General features: G+C 30.2%; 1 protein-coding gene across 5 annotated transcripts in view; it reads right to left on the bottom strand.

Moving 5' to 3' along the window:
* Positions 1 to 1,451: 1,451 nt before the first annotated feature.
* The window catches only part of LOC142322079 (uncharacterized), a 163,887-nt gene continuing 142,502 nt past the window's right edge, over positions 1,452 to 22,836 (bottom strand). For all 5 annotated transcript variants that reach the window (XM_075360731.1, XM_075360732.1, XM_075360730.1 and 2 more), the window contains 3 exons: positions 11,589 to 11,668; positions 10,565 to 10,826; positions 1,452 to 2,390 (listed from right to left, as the gene is read on the bottom strand). In XM_075360731.1, coding sequence (XP_075216846.1) covers positions 2,251 to 2,390; positions 10,565 to 10,826; positions 11,589 to 11,668 — 482 coding nt within the window. In that variant the 3' untranslated portion in view covers positions 1,452 to 2,250. The remainder of the gene's footprint in view (positions 2,391 to 10,564; positions 10,827 to 11,588; positions 11,669 to 22,836) is intronic.

Below are 22,836 nucleotides of genomic sequence, written 5' to 3'. Positions count from 1 at the left end.
ATAAGGTGGATGGATAAAGTAGGGAATGAGAAGGTTTAAAGAAGAAAGAGCACTTATACAGCAAGTACATGAAAGAAAAGGAAACTGATTAAGACATGTAAATAGAGGAACTGGAATCTTGACAGCTGCATTGGAAGGATCAGCAGAAGAAAGGAAGAAAAGAAAGAAAGGAAGGATCAGTAGAGAAAGAAGAAGGACGTACCTAATAGATTAAGTGAAGTTTGGAAACTACAAGGGGATGAAGGAGAAGGCTTGGAACAGAAATAGATGGAGACAGTGGTGGCATAAGGGACCTGTTGTAAAGCAGAACATGATGATGATAAAAAGGTTTTACACAGAAGCTATAATGATCTTTAATATAATAATGTAGAAAAGAACAGGTTTTAATTTGGTATGATCTTGATCTTTGATACAATGGTAAAAAAATTGTTCAAATGTGGGTGTTTTTTTTAATTTTTCCAAAATGTTCTCTTATAGCACTCCAGCCTTCCATTATTATTATTAATATATCATCTCTTCTTGCATAGTATAAACCAAATTTGTGATAATCTTTAGAATATTTTATCTAGGAAGTTACCATTTTATTTTAATAGGAGTAAGAAGAATCAGGAAAGACATTTTCTTAGAATTTATACATAAAGTTTTCCATTACTTTCACTTGTTTTGTAATTGACCATTAGTCAGTTTACACTCTCAGACCTACTGAAAATTTCAGAGCTCCCTTATTAGAACCATTTATAAAGCATCGTAATTCCTACAGTAAGTTATCATATCTGACAGGCACTTCTATAAAATGAAAGATTATAACTGACAATAAACACAAAAAAAAATTCCATTAACCAATACACTGTTGGGCTATTCATATTTATTATTTGCTTTGTTAAAATATGGCTATGTTTATGGTCAGGAATAAATAAAGTATATTTATTTAATTGAAGTAGATGAGTAAATTTTTAACTAAGGAGTTGATAAAGGAGATGCTATACCCATGGAAATGTTTTACATGAGTTAAAGTATACTCCTATTCCCTTTCTCTGCTGCTACTAAAACTAGTCAACTCAAAACAATAACAATTTTTTGTTTTATGATAGTGATATTCAATATGGAAATTTTAAGTATAAATTTTCAAACTTTCACATCTCATTTTTCCTGATTTGTTTAATGACTGGCTATTTATCTGAGAATTTTCCACAAAAATTATGAACTTTTCTTTTATCTTTTATGAAAAATTGTTTAGTTCAATAACAAAAGAAAGATACATATTGTCAAATTTGAACTTATCTGATATTTGCTACTTTGAAAGCAGGCCATCTGTCATTATATCATTTGTCATCTTAGGCCATTTACTTTTGATCTATCATTATGTGTAGGATAACTGTTAAATAGAGAGATTTCTGGATACCTGCAAAAAATTGCTATGTTTGTGTACTATAATAAAAACATCTGTGAGATTACTTTATTAAGCATTTATTTATTTATAACATGTACAAAAGCATTGCATTATATTACTCCTAAAGCATGGCAAATTAAATTATATATTTATATATTATTTTAAAACATAATATTTAGTCTTTAATTTCATTTTATCTTAATAAAATACTCCAACCTGAGAATTTATTGGTTTTATAATAAATTTATTTTATGATGGAATAGCACTACATATCTTGTATTACATATCTTGTATACATATGAAAAGAAATAAAAACAATAATAGATATTTAAATTAAAGTTACTGATTTTGGTTACTTAATGAATAATGCACTATGATAATGTCATGAAATAAAGTACTGTTTCAGATGTTGTAGCTGACTGGTACATAATTGCAAAATTTGAGCATTTTTAATCTAAGTTGGACTTATTTATTTTTACATTAAATTAATATACAGTACATACAAATATCACACATTAAATAACTATTCTAACATTTTAATGATGATTTATATTTACAATTTATTACTTTGTTGTCATTATTTTTATCACTTACTTTTTAATATCATTTCTACTTGTTATGTTTTATGTGTGTATTTGCTTATGTAGTTTTTCTTGTTAAAATATATATATATATTTTTTTTATGATTTACTTATAAGTAGTGTAAATGCTCTTTGTATTTTATGTACTATTAAACTTTTACACAATCTCATTGTAATTACATTATTATAATATTATATATATATATATATTTTTAATATTACATATATAATTATTTCTTGCAAAAGATTTATTCATGAATTTTTATTGGTTAAAAGTGATCAAAGATTCGATGTTCCTTCTTCTATGTAATGCTGTGTGCCAGGTGGTGCTCTGTATCCAGGATATGTTGAATTAAGGGCATTTTGAGCAAAAAATGATGAGTAATCCTTTTGTATTTTTCTTGGCCTAAAGGCTGGACCTGAAAAAATAATAAATATTCACAATTACTCTTTATTTTTACTCGTAATGTATTAAAAAGTTAAATTGTCTCAAAATTGCTTATCAATGCCAGAAATTTCTCATCTATCAACCAGAAAGTGGGCTAATGAGATACTTTATTAATAATGTTTGAGCAGATACTCATCTTACGTGCCTCCCAACTCCAAATAATGCGTAGAAAATATAAATATAAAAGTAATTAAGATATTTTTTTTTCACTCTCCTGAGTAAAAGATATATTTCATCAAAATGACATAAACTGCATTATTAGTAGTAGCAAACACTTCTCCAATGACTTCCTCTGAGTATATTACACTTGTAATTTTCTGTAAAAAAAATTACAAAAAAACTTATTTTTGTAAATCTTTAAGAAATGTTCATGCTATAACTCATTCTTTTCATAATGTGTGTGCTCTTTCATGATCATTTTTATGTTGTAATCCATATCTAGAATTTTAATTAAAGTCATAGTTTCACCAGTAATATATTTCTTTTCCTGATAGTAACCTAATTCTTATTTAGCATATTTTATGTAATCTATGATCATGTGATAAATTTTATAATTTATTTTCTTTTTATAAGTTTAAATGAACCATGTATATAATATTGCTGTAATGTAAACTGTTAAATTGTTGTTATGCCTATGGATCTACTTTAGAAGATATTTGTAATAAATATAGCAATAAATGATTTATTAGAATGGAAACCCTTCTTTTTTCTATATATGAACCAAATAATTGGTGTCTTCCCCAAAATATAGGGGTCTTACCACATTTATGAGAGGTGTGCTTGTCACTTTCACTATGACCTACCAGAGTGGTATGGGTGGCACTGAATGTATGTATTTTAAATTAGGATGCTACTTTTCTAAATAAGTATTATATATCAATAATATAATGTAAAAATATTTCTTTTCTTTAGAAAAAAAATTCTTACGCAGTCCTGTGCAAAAAAATGACTTTTTGTTATTTTATTTTGTATAATTTTTTATGCAAGAAATATACAAAACATAAATCAAATGAGAAAACTAAAATAGGTTAATTTTTTTATTATTTAGTACTAAAATATATTTTGTGTTTATAAGAAAATTAAATTATTATAGCCATAATTTGATGAAATAATTAAAGATAATGAGCAAACCCTACACACAAGTGTCAAGTTTAAACTCATTCACTGCTGTGACTCATTACACAATCGCATAAGAAAAGTATAACAAAAAAGTAAATTTGAGATAAAATTTTATACATGAATGGTTTTTTCGTAATCCTCTTATAAAAACTTAAAGAAAATTGATTTTCACCCACCGGTTCCACTGTGCGACCAAAGAACTACTCAAATTGAGGGTTATGATGTCTGTTGTCTACCTTAAATTGGGCGTAACTCAGGAATGAATCAATCAATCTTAATAAAATTTTTACATGCACAACTTAAGACCTCTGAAATACTCTGATAGTTACACTACAGCATATTTGATTTGAATCTCAATGAATTTAATTTAGTAGTTTTGGATATTTTCAAGCCAAAAATTTTATACATAGGTCTACATATATAAAAGGAAAGTACATTTTAAGTGAAAGGTACTCCTCCTCCTCTTTACTCCTCTTTTCTCAAAATGTAAAGCAAATTCAATTTCACCTTGCAATCCCACCGTGCAACTGAAAGTAATACTGTACTTTTCTTTGAAAAGTTGGTAAAAACTTTGTACTTTATATATGTGGGTGAATTACATACAGTATGTCCAATAAGAAATTAGTTTTCCTTAATGAAAGAATTTTTTGATCATATAATTTTATCATTAATAATAGTATAAAGGATTATTTCAATTATAAAGTTTGATTAAAATTGTCAACAAAGCAATTCAGTACAGCATTAGCAAAATCTTTTTAATATGCATTTTTTTTAATTTTTGACAATATACAGTAAATACAAATATTGAGAATATTTTTAATGGATATTGATAATGGATATTGATATGAGAATAATGAATTAATATCACTTGTGTGGAGTGAAAATCACCTGTAAAAGAGTAAAAAAAAAAAATGTATCTGTTTTATTCTGATTGCTGTTATTTATTTGTTTATATTTTATTATTATAATTATTAACCAACAGAAGTTAATTCATTAGGATTTTACCACTTTTATAGATGTTTTATTAAACTGATTTTAAATTCCTTTCATAAAATTTATATGAAATTTTGTGAGAGAATGATTAGGATGTAACTACTACCTTTACACCACAAGTTAATTTTCAATTATATAAAAGTTTAAATAATAAGATATTAATATATTTATTGCTGAAATTAGAGCTTAAGTTTTCTATTGATGATTACTTTCATGTAAATAATATTCTCAGAAATTTATTTGTATAACTAAACATTTATCTGATTTCAGTATATTTAATATTACTACACGAGTAGTATACATTAGAATAGATAGAATTTCATTAATAATTCATACAGGTACTGTATTATAGATTTATATACGTGTATTTATTCTTTACAGTGTATTCAGAAAATCCCTGTGAACTTGATTTTATAGTGATATTTATTAAAAGATTAGTTACATTTATTTTAGAACAGAAGTAATAAAAGATATAAACCCTTTGTATGGATTTATATTCGTGGACATGACTCAGTTTATTTTCTAATTTAATTTAATTTTGATTTTTTGGGTTGCTATCATGCTTTGTATCTAATAATTTATTTATTTCAGCCTGCTAGGTCAGTTGAGATTTGCTGATCCAGAAAGTGATCAGAAAGTAATCTGGTCATCATTGGGGCTAAAAGGCATCTTTGGGAATATTATTGGAATCATGCATAAGTCATCTCTAGTTGTCAGTAAATCAGTGAAGTTGATCACAAAGTAAAAAAAAGCACTGATCACTTAGTTTAGATTGAATAGAATCTTATATGCACACCATAACACATTTGAGACAATTACATTTTGAAAATTCACACATTCTTCAAATGAATCAATATTATAAAATAAAAGACATCTCCGATATCTTATAAAATAAAAAAACAAAATACTATCAGTTTTCTAAAAATAAACACTGCGTTATTGGTATTTAAAATAATGTACAATTATTTTTAAAATGAACTTCATTAGAAAACAATTTTATTTGCAGAATTTGTTTTTGTTATAGGCAGCACAGTGCCTTTGTGTTATATTCTTTTTATTCATTTAAGGCAATTAAAATATGTGATGGTAACTCCCATACAGGTTTTTTCCCAGGAGTACCTAATTTCTCTTCCCTTAAAAATAAACTTTAACAACAAAATTGTGTCAGAAATAGATATATTGACAACTTTAATAATACTAATAGTTTTTAAGTACAATTAAGTTGATATAAAAATTTTTTGTGTAATAGTATAATGTAGCTCTCTCTTTTCTGTTTAGTTTCCAGAACCACTGTAAGGTGGTTCATCCTCATTCATCCTTCAGAGGATAATGAGGATGAAATGTATGAATGTAAATGAAGTGTAGTTTTGTACAGTCTCAGGTCAACCATTTCTGAGATGCGTGGTTAATTTATAAAATTATTTAAAAAAGAGGAGAGGAGAAATAATGAATAAGATAAATAAATAAATTTTAGTTAAATTAATGAACTTTAAATACTCAGTTATTAAATTATATAACAAAAAAATAGTAGAAAATACTGAACATTTTTTTTTTTTTGTTTTAAAAAACTAAAAAAATATTTCAAGTTATAAAATTTGGACATGAAGTAATAGTGAGGTTGAAAAGAACATAACCTATGAAGGTCTTCCTTTATACTCCATTATTCTTTATTTTTCCTTTATACCCTACATAATTCTAATATACGGTTGTCCAGTGTTTCTTACTTGTTTGTCCAGCAACCACAGATGTAAGTAGAACTAAATGTTCAAAAAGTTGCATTCATTACACTGGCCCTGTTATGGTAAGTAATGGAGAATTTTTAATTAAGACTAAGAGTGAGTATATTGTAATGGAGCCCACCTATAAAGAATTATTTAAAAAAAATAAATTGGCAGGTCTTACTTAACAAAATACTGTATAAACATTCACGTTAAAGTAAAAACGTATTTAAATTTACCTGCTCAGTTAAATGTAGCCCCCATTTACTTTTTTCCTTACCCCTTGGAGCTGGATTCACGACCAAGTATAATCTCAACTCCAAGGGGTGCCATCATCTCAATCTACCACAGAAGGGCACAAGGCCCCACCCTTGACTTGACCCTTGGTAGCCGGGACTTGATCCTCCTTGCTTGCCATGCCTCAAATGAGGGGATCCCAAAGGGTTCCCTCACCAGGACTCCAGTCTTAACACCTTGCCTCTAATGAGGAACCCCAAAGGGATTCCCCGCCGGGACTACGGTCTTACTTTCCCCCAATGGCACTGCAAGAGAGTTCCCACCCGATCATCGAAGATGAGACGCCGGAGCCTCCCACCCCTTCTGGATGAGGCTGTCCCTTGCAGATACCACAGTGCTTCTGTATGTATATTCATGGTGCTGGCACAGATGGGTCCACCTTACATCCTCAACCTTCAGATGCGTGTTCGTGCGATCCACATGACAGATAGCGAGGTTCCTGTGTACAGTCCCTCCTTACGTGGCCGGCCATACCGCAGACCGCAAGCAAACAATGACTACTTCGGTCTGGACCAAGACAAAACTTGGCCCTATGTCCCATACCCCAACACCGAAAACAAAGGTCATCTGAGGCACGTCGAGTCACCCAGCCAGTGCATATGCACCCATTGGATAGTAATTTCTCCGCAAGAAGAGGTGGCACGGCCAAAGTGACCACCTGTGTTGATCCGTAGGCCGGCCGCATAGACAGAATTTCCACAGACACTGACTCCCCATGACCTTACAAAGCTTCTTCATGAACTCATCCCTCATTGAAGTACTTCTGTCCTTGACAACAACATGAGTGCTCCTGTCAACCTTTCCAGTTTGCCGCAGTGGTGCCCTCGACCTTCTCCACAATGTCTCTGCTGAGTTGTTCTGCAACACCACTGTCAGCATGCACCCGTAGATGCAAGTCTTCTCCCTGACCCTGCCTTGTGGATAAAACTCCTGGTGACACAGCACACTTTATGGCGTGGAGGAGGTCCGATAGATTTTACTCTCTTAACTACAACCGATAGATTTTACTTCCCAGAACTGTGGTGGTCGGTGGACCTGGGGGTATCTTCTTGCCTTTAGATGGCTACGCTGATGTCAAACTGAAGAGATGAACAAAGTGCTTCGTCCCCATCCGCCTGGACATGTACTCTACAGTGCACCGTAAAATCTAACTGGAACATCCCGAAGATCCAGAAAAGCAAACCGAGTGATCTTGAACTTCCTGCAGTAGACGTGGAACTGATCTGCATAGGACCGAAGCTACTCCATGATCACCAACTGCCGTATCAATCATAATAGTGTAGTCCGTCTGGTCACGATCAATTGTACCGCCGCTGTCTTCTCCAGATATATCACGGGCAGAAGACTGCACAGCTAGGACCTGCCCTGCCTTCAGTCTTCCCGCGCGAGCCAAGTTCTAGATCCACGGGGCCTTGCGATAAATCGGCACATGTGACGAATGATCGACGCCAGCAGCTACATTCATTTGGATGTAGCTGCTGGCGTCGATCCATTCCCTCTCTGCTGGCGGGACCCCATTCCCTCCTCCAAATCAGTAATGTCCTATATTAGCGTACAGAATTGGAAAACGTGTTCCGGCTAGCCTCTCAAGACTAGCCGCTCAATATCCGCGTCCACCACCCCACTGTCAACCGCCCGGCAAAGTTCATCATCAGACCAGGACAGGGACGCTTCAAGCCTCCGTCCGGGGTCTGTGATGCCATATCACTGATTATATGGTACACTTGAGTAGCCTTCTCGTCAGACGGGCAAAAAGTCCTGCCTGTGATTCCCGAGGTACCGCATCCAAAACACCCTCAAATAGTTCAACATACGAGCACTCTTCTTTCTTTTTCCTGTCCTGTTTAGCCTGTAATTACCGTTCAGATAATACTTCAGAGGATGAATGAGGATGATATGTATGAGTGTAAATGAAGTGTAATCTTGTACAGTCTCAGGTCGACCATTCCTGAGATGTCCGGTTAATTGAAACTCAACCACTTAAGAACACCAGTGTCCACAATCTAGTATTCAAATTCGTGTAAAAATAATACAAGCACTCCTGTCCATTTGGTAAGAGCACTCTTTTATTTCTGCCTGGGTAGTTGTATGTTGCTTAACCAAAGTACTCAACTCTTTAACATCATGCAAGAGAAGCATCAGATTATGTTGTTCCGTGACGAAAGCGTTCCTGCGGGTCGTACAGTACCAATTTCCTTTTCTGTTACATCCTCCTCCATGTGAGAGAGGTCCATGAAGGATTCACACCCTTCCAAGTCAAAGGGTCACCCCAACAAACAAAGATCACTCCAACACCAGGCTTAGATTTTTTTCATCTCTTCACCAGTAGGCAGGGAGCCACGCAGCTGTCGCTTCCCTGAAGTTGTAAAGGAACGTCGCTGTTCATCCATACTATAGCATCATATGTAGTTGGAAGAAATGGAAAACCTTCCCCAAGGTCTCCAATGGTCGAGACTACTGGATTGACAGTCTTCCACCGCCACTGACATCCCCCACCTTCTTCCCAGAACACCTGAGAATAAACAATCGACATGTCATAACTCTTCCACAACTATGTCAGCAAAACTCTCAGCTCCACTGCTATCAGAGATAGCAGTGAACCCCTCTTCTTCTGGTGGTGCCATCTCCTTGGACCCATGGGGGCCGGCCAAGTTGACAACAGTAAAATTTTCTGTGTACAAATATAAATAAACCCATGTAAATAAACCTACAAATTTTAACAGACTTACGATCCCCCCTTCACTTAGTGCAATTCTCACTGTAAAATTTAATCAATGACAGTAGTTTTGTTCAAAAAATGAAAACAAATCAGCAACTGAAACCTATTATGTTGATGAGAAAACTTACTTATTTTTACAAAACCAAAATACAAATGCGTTTCAAATGAGATAACTATATTTTATAGTCATCAGTTACATTTTTTAGTTGATTTTGTCAGAGAGTAATTTTTTTTTTTGTTAATATGCTTGTTTATTTGCACCTCTGTAACTTGAAAAGTTGTACAGTTTTTCATGAAATATATTTATGTAACAATTTATGTAAGTATCAATAAATTGTACATAAAACTGCATATACAGTAATTTAAAAAAAAAACAATTGGTATATTATGATGCTATTTTCCTCAAAATTAATAACCATAACTGTTTGAAATTTATCCAGTGAGATATCAAATAAAAGCATATGCAATTAGAATTTCTTAACCTACATTATAGAGTTTTATAAACAAATGCATGCAAAATTATTAAAAATAACATATAGTTTCATCCACAATCAAGTTTTTTGTTAATATTGACATTAAATTTGTTTGTTAGCTTGAATAGTAAGTATTTAATGCTGGGTATTAAAAAGCTTTAATTAAATTTAAATCTTGTAAGTGCAGAAATCTCTTACAGGTAATAAACAAAATAAATATATCTGCATTGCTTATTTTTCAAAAGATTTTGTTCTGATAAGGGCAAACATTTTAAAATAAACTAAATAATTTTAGTAATAATCAACACACAAATAATACTGGTGATTTTATTTTATTTTATTTATTCTTACAGCAACAACAGGTTGAAGCCTAATAACAGTTACTATGGTGGATCATAATGAACTGGGGTAGCAGAGATGCTATCGCTCTACTACTAAAATTGACTGAGTAGTGATTTATTTTTTAATAAAAATAAATTTTAATTAAGAATAAAAGTTTGTTTTAAATATTTTTTCTTGGTATAATAATTTTATAACTGGTCTTTAAAATGATATAATTCAACAAAATCCAAAATATTTTGTAAAGACAGAAGATGTTTGTGTTTTCTGTCCAGAAAGAATGGTGAATAATATTTTATAAAAAAACAATGACAAACTATCCTACTGAATCATCACTAATTACCACTTAATTTTCAGGGTTCTTTTCAGTCTGTTAGGTAAAAATATATTAATAATTTATAAATGTTAGGTTTTCTTTGTAGCTTTAGCCAATATATAACTATTTTGACTTAATTTTTATTCAGAGAAATTCAATGTGTATCTTTACCTTTTGCTATTGCCAGCCTTGCTTCATTTTCTGCTGCTGCTTGTTGTTTATAGTCTTCTGGAGGCCATTTGTCATCTCCGCGCATTCTGTGCCCTCCCTGGTGAGTTGCTGTGGCTGGTTGTGACATGAAGACTGGTGGTGGTGCTTGATTAAATGGTGCTGAAGATCGAAGTGTTATTGTTGATGGAGGAGGCTCAAACTGATGAGGTGGATGATATTGACTTGGTCGAGCAAGTGTTTGCCCTTGGCCTCTTGGTGGTCCCTAGAAAATGTTGAAATTACTTAGATAAAAAGACAGTTTTTTAAACTTTGTTTATCAGTGTTGCTGTTACTGTTTTTTTTTTTTTTTTATTTAGTTATATTGTCAGTTATGCACTTATTTTACAGTAATTATAATCATGCATGTTTGATTGAAGTTGATTCATATTCTGATTTCAGTTCTTCATTTTAAATGCATTGTTATTTTTGTAAGATAAGATTATTTATAGCATTAAATTAAGCATTTTTAACACTGATTGATTTATTATTATTTTTCTTTCATAGTAAATAGGCTCAAAATTTAAAAATGTTTTTTAAATTGTATTACAAATTTTCACACTTAAATACATGTAAATCAATAATTTAAACAATGAAATAGTTGCCATGAGTAAATATGTATTGCTGTCGCATTAAAATTTATAATCCAAATGACACAATTAAGTCAAGAAAATAGAAAAAAAAATTTTTTCTGTCTATTAATGTATATATTAATGTTGAAGTAGCCCTCTTTATGCATTATTAACGCATTGCTTCAAATAAATAAAGATTACATTGATCTTATGTGAGCATAAAAATTTTATTAAAAGAATATATTTTAAGAGGAGTAAGTAGATGGTGCAGGATGCAATTTTCATTTTTAATGATATTTAGTACTGTTATTCAATAAATATTAATAATAATTCTTACTCTTATTGAAGTAATTTTTTCATACAGTAATTTGAAGAATAAAGTGTGTTATTTGTTAAATGTTATATTAAAAACTCACTTGAGAATATACAGGTCCTTCCTCTGTGATTACCTCTGAATCTTCAGGAGGTGGAGGTGGCCACGCTACTAATTTCACGCCTGAAACAATAAAAATATAATTTAAATGGTTTATTTTGTTTTATTATTCTAAATTACTTTATAAAGTACTGTTTGTATGAGTATTTCAGAATGTGGAATTCAGAATAATCTAATTTTTCTTTTTTTTTCTCAATAACCTCAAACATGAATCTTCAGAATCTTGCAAAGTATTTTACTTTTATCTTTTGAGTTAAGTTTTCAAATTAATATATTCTTTCTAATCTATCATACGCTGATTTCTGTTTCTCATTTTATAAAAAGAAAGAACATTATTCAAATTCATAGAAAATAGTTTGCAGTTTTTCTGTGTCTTTTTCCTGTTGTCAAAGATAAATTTTGGATTGGAATGAAGATTAAAAACTTTAATGACTCTCTGTCAAAAGACAGAGATTGACTATTGTTTTTCTATATAGAATTTTTGCTAAAATATTTTTTAAACGTTTCATTTTTCTCTTTAGGTATACCTTTAGTAATTTGGCCTCCTCTTATTCTTGATTATGTTTTTTTTATCTTAAAACCAAATACTACATTATTTATCTATATAAACTGCCACCCTTCTACCCTCAGCGGATGGCTGAAACATTCTTTATATACAATTTTCATGTATTTTTGTTTTCTTCTTCTTTCTTGATTTCTTTCTTATATCACATAATTTTATAGCTCAACATACCGTATTCTTCAGTACCATTTCTTAAGGAATTTATTTTATACATTTACTGCATATTAAGAATATAAAATTAAAATCATGTATTTATTTTTATGGTTGAATCATCATGTTTTGCATGTTTTATGCTGTTTTAGGTTTTCTTAATTTTTTCTTAGTTATTTAACAAAAAAAATCCCTTTTAGAGTTGGAAGAATAAAATATTCTTTCAAATTATAAAAAAAAAGAATTATCTGTAATTTTATTCTGTAAGTTATAGCTTATTACTCAAGGCTCATTACTAAACATGTAATTCATTTCAATCCAAATTTTTAATGAATAAAGGGTGATTTTTTATGTTGATATGCACAATATTTTAAGAGATATTAAAAAAAAAATCATTGGTCAATGTTGTTTAACTCTATAAGTGAACTATCATTTTTATATTAATTATTTTTGTAGCAAACATTATTGGAAGGTGACTTTTGGACAGTGGACTTTAGAGTAATTAACTCAGCGTCAAATTATGGGCAGGCAGGAGTAGGTTTCGTGATGAACAAGAAGATAGGGAGGAGAGTGGAGTATTTCAAAACGCATAGCGATAGAATCATTGTAATAAGGATAAAATCAAAACCTAAACCGACAACGATTGTTAACATCTATATGCCTACAAGCGCCCATGATGATGATGAGGTAGAGTGTGTATACGAAGAGATTGATGAAGCAATTAAACACGTAAAAGGAGATGAAAATTTAATAATAGTTGGAGATTGGAATGCAAGCATTGGAAAAGGCAAGGAAGGAAATATAGTGGGTGAATACGGGCTGGGCAAAAGGAATGAAAGAGGGGACCGACTTATAGAATTTTGCACGAAGTATAATTTAGTAATTGCCAACACCCAATTTAAAAATCATAATAGAAGAATATACACTTGGAAAAAGCCAGGCGATAATCAGAAGGATTATATCATGGTTAAGCAAAGATTTAGAAATCAACTCGTTGACTGCAAAACTTATCCTGCAGCAGACATTGATAGCGACCATAATTTGGTGATAATGAAATGTAGATTGGGGTTTAAAAACCTGAAGAAAAGGTGTCAGATGAGTCGGTGGAATTTAGAGAAGCTTGAGGAAGAGGAGGTAAAGAAGATTTTTGAGGAGGACATCGCAAGAGGTCTGAGTAAAAAAGATAAGGTATTAAATGTAGAAGAGGAATGGGAGAATGTTAAAAAGGAAATTCTTAAATCAGCAGAAGTAAACTTAGGCGGAATAAAGAGAACTGGTAGAAAACCTTGGGTTTCAGACGATATATTGCAGCTGATAGATGAACGTAGAAAATATAAGAATGCTAGTGATGAAGAAAGTAAAAGGAACTATCGGCAATTAAGAAATACTATAAACAGGAAATGCAAACTGGCGAAAAAAGAGTGGATTAAAGAAAAGTGTTCAGAAGTGGAAAGAGAAATGAACATTGGTAAAATAGACGGAGAATACAGGAAAGTTAAGGAAAATTTTGGGGTACATAAATTAAAATCTAATAATGTGTTAAACAAGATGGTACACCAATATATAATACGAAAGGTAAAGTCGATAGATGGGTGGAATATATTGAAGAGTTATACGGAGGAAATGAATTAGAAAATGGTGTTATAGAGGAAGAAGAGGAACTTGAGGAGGATGAAATGGGAGAAACAATACTGAGATCTGAATTTAAGAGAGCATTAAAAGATCTAAATGGCAGAAAGGGTCCTGGAATAGACGGAATACCTGTAAAATTACTGCGCAGTGCAGGTGAGGAAGCGATTGATAGATTATACAAACTGGTGTGTAATATTTATGAAAAAGGGGAATTTCCGTCAGACTTCAAAAAAAGTGTTATAGTAATGATACCAAAGAAAGCAGGGGCAGATAAATGTGAAGAATACAGAACAATTAGTTTAACTAGTCATGCATCAAAAATCTTAACTAGAATTCTATACAGAAGAATTGAGAGGAGAGTGGAGGAAGTGTTAGGAGAAGACCAATTTGGTTTCAGGAAAAGTATAGGGACAAGGGAAGCAATTTTAGGCCTCAGATTAATAGTAGAAGGAAGATTAAAGAAAAACAAACCAACATACTTGGCGTTTATAGACCTAGAAAAGGCATTCGATAACGTAGAGTGGAATAAAATGTTCAGCATTTAAAAAAAAATAAAGGTTCAAATACAGAGATAGAAGAACAATTGCTAACATGTACAGGAACCAAACAGCAACAGTAACAATTGAAGAACATAAGAAAGAAGCCGTAATAAGAAAGGGAGTCCGACAAGAATGTTCCCTATCTCCGTTACATTTTAATCTTTACATGGAACTAGCAGTTAATGATGTTAAAGAACAATTTAGATTCGGAGTAACAGTACAAGGTGAAAAGATAAAGATGCTACGATTTGCTGATGATATAGTAATTCTAACCGAGAGTAAAAAGGATTTAGAAGAAACAATGAATGGCATAGATGAAGTCCTACGCAAGAACTATCGCATGAAAATAAACAAGAACAAAACAAAAGTAATGAAATGTAGTAGAAATAATAAAGATGGACCACTGAATGTGAAAATAGGAGGAGAAAAGATTATGGAGGTAGAAGAATTTTGTTATTTGGGAAGTAGAATTACTAAAGATGGACGAAGCAGGAGCGATATAAAATGCTGAATAGCACAAGCGAAATGAGCCTTCAGTCAGAAATATAATTTGTTTACATCAAAAATTAATTTAAATGTCAGGAAAAGATTTTTGAAAGTGTATGTTTGGAGTGTCGCTTTATATGGAAGTGAAACTTAGACAATCGGAGTGTCTGAGAAGAAAAGGTTAGAAGCTTTTGAAATGTGGTGCTATAGGAGAATGTTAAAAATCAAATGGGTGGATAAAGTGACAAATGAAGAGGTATTGCGGCAAATAGATGAATTAAGAAGCATTTGGAAAAATATAGTTAAAAGAAGAGACAGACTTATAGGCCACATACTAAGGCATCCTGAAATAGTCGCTTTAGTATTGGAAGGACAGGTAGAAGGGAAAAATTGTGTAGGCAGGCCACGTTTGGAATATGTAAAACAAATTGTTAGGGATGTAGGATGTAGAGGGTATACTGAAATGAAACGACTAGCACTAGGTAGGGAATCTTGGAGAGCTGCATCAAACCAGTCAAATGACTGAAGACAACAAAAAAAAAAGCAAACATATTTGCTGAATATATATTATTTAATACTTTTGTTTACATGCTATTAAATTAAAAATTAAGTGTATTTTGTTCGTTGTCTGAGCTGGTTTTTGGTCTTGAATGTATTACAAATTTTACATTTTTCTAATGTCTTGTTTTTAGTAGGTTTGTACTTCAAAATGCTTTGAAGAATGATTAATGGTAATTGTCAATGTACATCTGTATTAATTAACATCACAAAAATACTCAAAATGCTTTGGATGGTTTTTAATGCTTTGAAAAATAATTAATGGTAATAATTGTCAATGTGCAACTGTATTAATTAGTATCACAAACATACTCAACCAGCCAACTGGTTTAAGGGTCAGAATTTATCACCCTTATGATGGTATCTAATCATTAGATTTTTTTTAAATTACTATTAATTGACAAATGGAATTTGGTTAGATTTACTGAATGAATTAACTGAAAAATCAGATGAAATTGGAAGTCCCCTAGATAAACTTTTATGTTATTAAATATGGATAAAAATTTTCATAGAAACTCATAAATAAAAAGATGTCTGTTCACAATTAGATCTGATTCTAGCTAATCACCCTGTCATCTTCAACAACGTCATCACTTAACATTTTTAGGTAAGGAATTACACTTCTGAGTGCACTGTATTCATTTAATGTTCTAATAAAGAAAATCTTCTTGAAAGCTTTGAAAATGATACTGAAAAATACAAAGTAATTTTCAACAAAAAAATATTTTTAAATAAAACTATTCTGTTTTTAAAAAACAAATTTGAACAACTCATTTTTTAAGTGTGGGAAAATTGTTTCTAGAAGATAAACAGTGCAGTGAATAGTGCTGTTATTCAGTAAATTTACTAAATGAATTAATTGACAAATAAGACAAAAGCTCATTTATTTATTTGAAAGCTCATTTATGATACTTAGAATAAAAATTATAGATATCAACTATAATATTTTATTTTTTAATAATAATTATTGTTATTTATTGTCTTAGAGATGGTTTAGTCTAAATATTCATAAGACCAATTACCAATTGCATTCAGGCTTTCCAATTTGTTTAGAGATAGTAATTCACATAAAAATAAATTACCATTAAATGGTAGCAGCAGTAAAAATGAAAAATTTACTTCTCAGTACTTAATTTGTTTGCATAATAGTGGAATTTGAAAATATCAATAAACAGATTGTTACACTAATATTTTTATAAGTAAGATTGGTTAAACTAATTAATTATTTATTTTAAAATATAAATAATTGATATAGATTATACTGATTATGAAAGGTATTAGCTGCAGCAATTATTGATTGTATTTAAGTGGATATCCACAATTTTTACATGCATAAATATTTGTGCAATTTTTACATTTTATTTACAAATAATATAATTTACATTTATTAAAATTAATAAATGAATTGCCTGTTACAGTAATAAAACAGCTAGCAAAAAGATTTATTTTAGTTCATAGACCATCTTCAGTCTTGAAAACCTTAATTATAAATTAAAGAAAAATTAAATGATTAAAGTAGTAATCAAACATAATGTAAAAAAAAATGTGAAATAACTAAACACAGTTTAAGGCTAAACAATATCTTAATTAATTGATGAGTTCTGTTTTTATTGAATTAGGAGATTAATTTATTAATATTGATACTGATAACCAATAAAAGAGTAAGATTCTTTTTTATAAATTATGTCTAAATTTTGTATGATAGCAAAGAAGTCTGCCATCAGGTTCTGTTGTACAGAACCTGATGGCATTTATATTACAACAAAAATGATATACTTTAGTAAAATTTTATTTCAATTTATGTTGTAATTTTTTACATTTTTGGTTGTTTAATAGCCATTGTATATAACTCTATTTAGATACGTAAATTTCCCTTTCATTTCTACCCAACTGTGAAAGACAGAATATGCATAGAAATCCATACTTGTTAACCGTAATTCTAAAAGAAAGTAGCACTGATTTAAAAAAATTATATTCCAAACTCTTTGTCTCAGTTTTACACTTGAGACTGAATATGTGCCAGTTTAAAAAACATAAAAGGGTTGATTTTAGTCATCATATAAGCAATTTCTTTAAAAACTCTCTCCATTAGTAATCATAAAATTTCTTTCTTTTCTTTTATAAGTTTTTCCTTATGTTCAGTTAGTAAATAATAATTGTAGGAGAATTCCTAAGCCTTTAATAAAGATTAACTACAATGTAAGTTTTTTCTGTAGTCAAGTACTTAAAAAGTCTCAAATCAGAAAGAAGAAATCAAAAGAAAAGGTGTTGAAAGTTACAAAAAATTTGCAGCTAAATTTTCATTATTTTAAAAATTAGTCTTCTTCTTCCATCACGGTATAGGCGATTCACCTGTTCTGGTTTCAAAGGGTTACCAGTGCTTTCTTGGCTGTCCCACACTTCTTTTGCCTTTCGGTCGATAGTGTATTATTTCCTTGGGGAACCTTCTGTCTACCATCCTATTAACATAGTCCTTTCACCTCTCCTTGTTCTCTTCTATTGTGTCACACAAGGGTAGAACATGTAACTCCTTTCTGATATCCTTGTTCCTAAAACGATCTTGTCTAGTGCATCCCTTATTGAACTCAGGTATCTCATATCCTATATTCTGTATATTCAAAATTAGTTTTTTGCATTAATATATTTTTAGCAAGAGTGTTTTAAAACTATTCAATGATTTATTTAATATGATATATACATGAATATAATGTTGTCTAATAAAGAGATAATGTTCAATTTTTAATGACCAAACAAACCAAATATTTGTGTGCATATGTTAAATCCACGCACATTCCACTGTATTGTAATACTAGCAATTTTTATTACAGTTGTAGGTATTTCTTTTATATTTTTGATTTTAATTTCTCTATTTCACTTTCTTTAATGTATATTCAGACAGAATATTAAAATAGTACTTGGTATAATCATATGTACAGTGAATATACACAGTGAATTTTACTACGGGATTGGATTATTTTAAATTGTATAATGTCTTTTAATCCTGATGTGATTGTTTTCTGTATACTTTATACTTAAAAAATTGGATTCAGTTAGTTATACCATTTTAAAACAAATCTTATCTATATGCATTTTGATTTTTTGTTTGTTTAAGACAATATATATCTAAATATTGTACACACACACACACACGCACGCGTGCGCGCGCGCGCGCGCACACACACACACACACACACACACACACAGACAATGAGTATATTTAAAAACAAAAAAATAACAACTTAACCACCAAAACACAGTAACAGAAAAACCTAAAAAAAAAACTAATATCAATAATTAATTTTCACAGGATCCCGATTCATCTAAAATTAAATAAAAAAAAAATGTTTTCTGTAATTTTAGTTTTCCTTTTTTTCTAAAAATTTTAGATTTTATTTACTTATTTATTGTTTGTAATTTGTTTGCTGTAATTGTAGATTTGTGTACCGACTGATGATGCAAGAAAAGTCGACTTCTGGTATTAGTTTTCTTTAAGTTTTTCTGTTATTATGTTTTGGTGGTCAAGTTGCTATTTTTAGTTCCTTGTACAAAGTAAAGGAATTATTGTAATCGCGAAAAATTTCTGTTTTCAGTTTCAACAAAAATATCCATTTTGACCATCCCTGAATCCATTTTGACTAGCTTTGGCGTGACGTCTGTACATATGTATCTTGCATAACTCGAAAATGATTAGCCATAGAATGTTGAACTTTCGTATTTAGAACTGTTGTAACATCTAGTTGTGCACCTCCCCTTTTGATTGCGATCGACTGGACCAAAAGTGTCCAAAAAAGCCCAAAATCCAAAGTAAATTGGATTTTTGATTTTTTGTTAACTGTAATAATAAGCCCTCATTGAGAGCTTTTCAACAATATATCATAAGTGGCATATATTTTCAGAGGCTCCAGAGTTGTAGCCAAATAAAATTTTAATTAATGAAATATTTGGATCTTACAAGGGGATGGCACATTGGCTCGAATTCAGCTTCATATACATATATTTTTTTTAAATTTCTTTTTTTTAAATTTAAATATATTGATTTATTAATAATTATTAACCGATGTAAAATAATCTTTAACAATAAATAATAATTCAATAATAACAATACAAAAAAAAATATATGAAAACAAATCAGATTATTAGTGAAATAAAATTTTACTTAATTAAAAATTTTAACAATCAAAGGCTAATAATTATTAATAAATCAATATATTTAAATTAAAAAAGTATTTAAAAAGAAGTTAAAAATATATATATATATATATATATATATATAATATTACAATATTACAATAAAGTAATGAGACTGATTTTTCTTTGCAAGATGTGGCAACCCTGCAGCTTGTGTAGGCACACCATCTTTGACCTTGGTCTATAAGCTACTTCTAGTCCAAGCGGCACATTGATGCAACTGCTCAGTCGTGAGTTGTGCTGTAATAAGTGAACACGTGTTTGTGTCTCTCGTTACAGAAATGTAACCGCAAAATATTGCGCAACGGTATGCCATTTCTTTTTGCGTTAAATTGGGTGAAAACGTGACGACAACTTATGGTAAGCTTCAGAAGGCTTTTGGAGAGTAGGTTATGTCAAGAGCTCAAGTTTTTCGGTGGCATAAAATTTTTAGTGAAGGCAGAACGAATGTTGAAGATGAAGACCGCAGTGGACACCATCAACCTCACGGACAGATGTCAACTTGACCAAGGTGCGTGAAATCGTACGATTTGATCGAAGATTATCCGTGAGAATGATTGCAGAAGAACTCAACATCAATCGAGAAGCGGTTCGTCTAATATTAACTGAAGATCTTGGTATGAGAAAGATTTGTGCAAAAATGATCCCCAAAAATCTCACATAACAGCGAGAAACACGGAAAATGTGGCAGCCAATCTATTAGAGCAAACGGAAATCAATCCAGATTTGTTGAGCCGTGTTATCACTGGTGATGAAGGTTGTTTTTTTCAATACGTTCCAGAGACAAAACGCCAGAGTTCGCAATGGTGCTCAAAGGGATCACCCAGACCAAAGAAAGCTCGCATGTCAAAGTCAAAAGTGAAATGCATGCTTGTGTGCTTCTTCGATTCCAAGGGAATTGTTCATAAAGAGTGGGTGCCTCCTGGACAAACAGTTAACCAATATTTCTACAAAGAAATTTTAGAAAGACTTCGTAAACGAGTCCGTGTCAACATTGCTGATAATTGGATTCTGCATCACGATAATGCGCCATCCCATACTGCTCTGTCAGTACAGCAATTTTTAACCTCAAAACAAATTTCAGTACTACCACAGCCACCTTATTCACCAGATATCGCTTCGTACGACTTTTTTCTATTTCCAAGAGTCAAAATGGCGGTCAAGGGACACCATTTTGAAACAACACAAGATGTCCAAAAAGCTGTGACGGGGGTCTTGGAGGATATTACAGAAGATGAGTTCCAGAAATTTTACCATCAATGGCAGAAGCGCTAGAATAAGTGTGTGCAATCAGAGGGGAACTACTTTGAAGGAGACAACACTAAACATGACTAAAACGGTAAGCAACTTTTTTTTTCACATCAGTCTCATTACTTTATTGTCGCACCTCGTATGAAATCGGATTTGAACCGATTTGTGCATGGTTACAGATCTGACACCTTCTCACTTAGACCAGATATCAAATTGACCAATGGAAACAAAATTAATATATAAACTAATATAAATGCTAAGGAAATTTTTAGCAGCAAAATAATGTATATATGTAATTTAATACAAGGAATATATGGGTTTTAATACAAGGAAGTCATGTGGAACACATCAGATTGTTTGAATTTAATTAGCAGAGTCGTCAATATGTTGATGAATTATTTGAATTTCAAAATAATTATATATATTTAATATTATATGGAATATAAACGATCAAAACACAGTAATTAAATAAGTTAAACTTACCATATTAATTTCCAGTTATTAGTTTTCATTGTATCCTGTATCTTCAGTTTGTATTAAATTCTCCATCTATTATACTAAAACATATATTTTTAATGGTTTGTCATTTAATTTGAAATTATGTTTTATAATTTAAAATTTTGAATAATATTATCATTGTACTTGTAAATTTTGCTGTCCACTACAGGAATAAAATCTATTAATGTAATAGATATAGAATTTTATACCATCTGAAGATAAGGGAGGGATCTGCGAAAACTAGTTATTGGAAATTAATATGGTAAGTTTAACTATATAATTACTGTGTTTTGGTGGTTTTACTTTATAAAATATTAAATTTTATTAAAGCAGTGTTCAATATGTTAATGAATTATTTGTGTATATATATATATATATATATATATATATATATATATATATATATATATATATAAAATATTGAATAAATATCTATAGCATATTACAGTTACATATTACAATTATTTTTGCAGTATATTACAATTATATTTTTTTTATTAATAAAATTTATTTTGGTCACTTAAAAAATATTAAGGTATAGAGCAAAGAATGAATTCCAGACCTGAAGGAATGTTTGTATGCACATTTAGAACTTTTTGCTTTTACTATTTTTAGGCCTACACCTGTATCAGTATCATGCTTGCTAGCTTTAGTTTTGGTTAAATGCCAAGGATTATTTACAATAATTATTCTCACTGTAATAAATAGTACAGTTTGTTCGTATTTGTTGGCATTTGATTTAGATTTTTCCATGTAAATTAATCTGTTGTAATTAATTTAACTTAACTATTTTCTATTAAGTGTTTTTTTTATTTATTATTTATTTCTGTAATACTTTCTTTTTTATTGTGTGTGTGTGTATATATATATATATATATGTATATATATATATATATATATACACACACACACACACACACACAATATATATAAAATAATAATATAGAATAATAAATAAAAATAATAAATGTAGTATAGAATAAATAAATATATACATAAAAAATAAAGTATAACTTTATAAATATATTATTAATGTTTAAAAAAATTAATAGAAAATAGTAACGTTAATTAATTGCAATGGAATAATTTACAGGGAAAATGTAAATTATTTTACATAGAGAATATATATATATATATATATATATAATAAATATATATTTATTATATAATAAATTATATATAATTTATAGTGATTAACTGATAAATAACCATAGTTAATAACTAGTTTTCTACGAATGATTCCAAGAAATAAATTATGATTTTTCAGTATGCTCATTATTTTTATTTTAACCATATTAAAAAGAATAACTGATTATGTTGTTTTTGCCTTAAAGGTAACACTGATAAACATAATTTTTGTTTCCTAA

This window comes from Lycorma delicatula, chromosome 3 (assembly GCF_047948215.1).
Source record: "Lycorma delicatula isolate Av1 chromosome 3, ASM4794821v1, whole genome shotgun sequence".
Lineage (NCBI taxonomy): Eukaryota > Metazoa > Arthropoda > Insecta > Hemiptera > Fulgoridae > Lycorma > Lycorma delicatula.
This window is presented reverse-complemented; position numbering and strand designations above follow the sequence as displayed.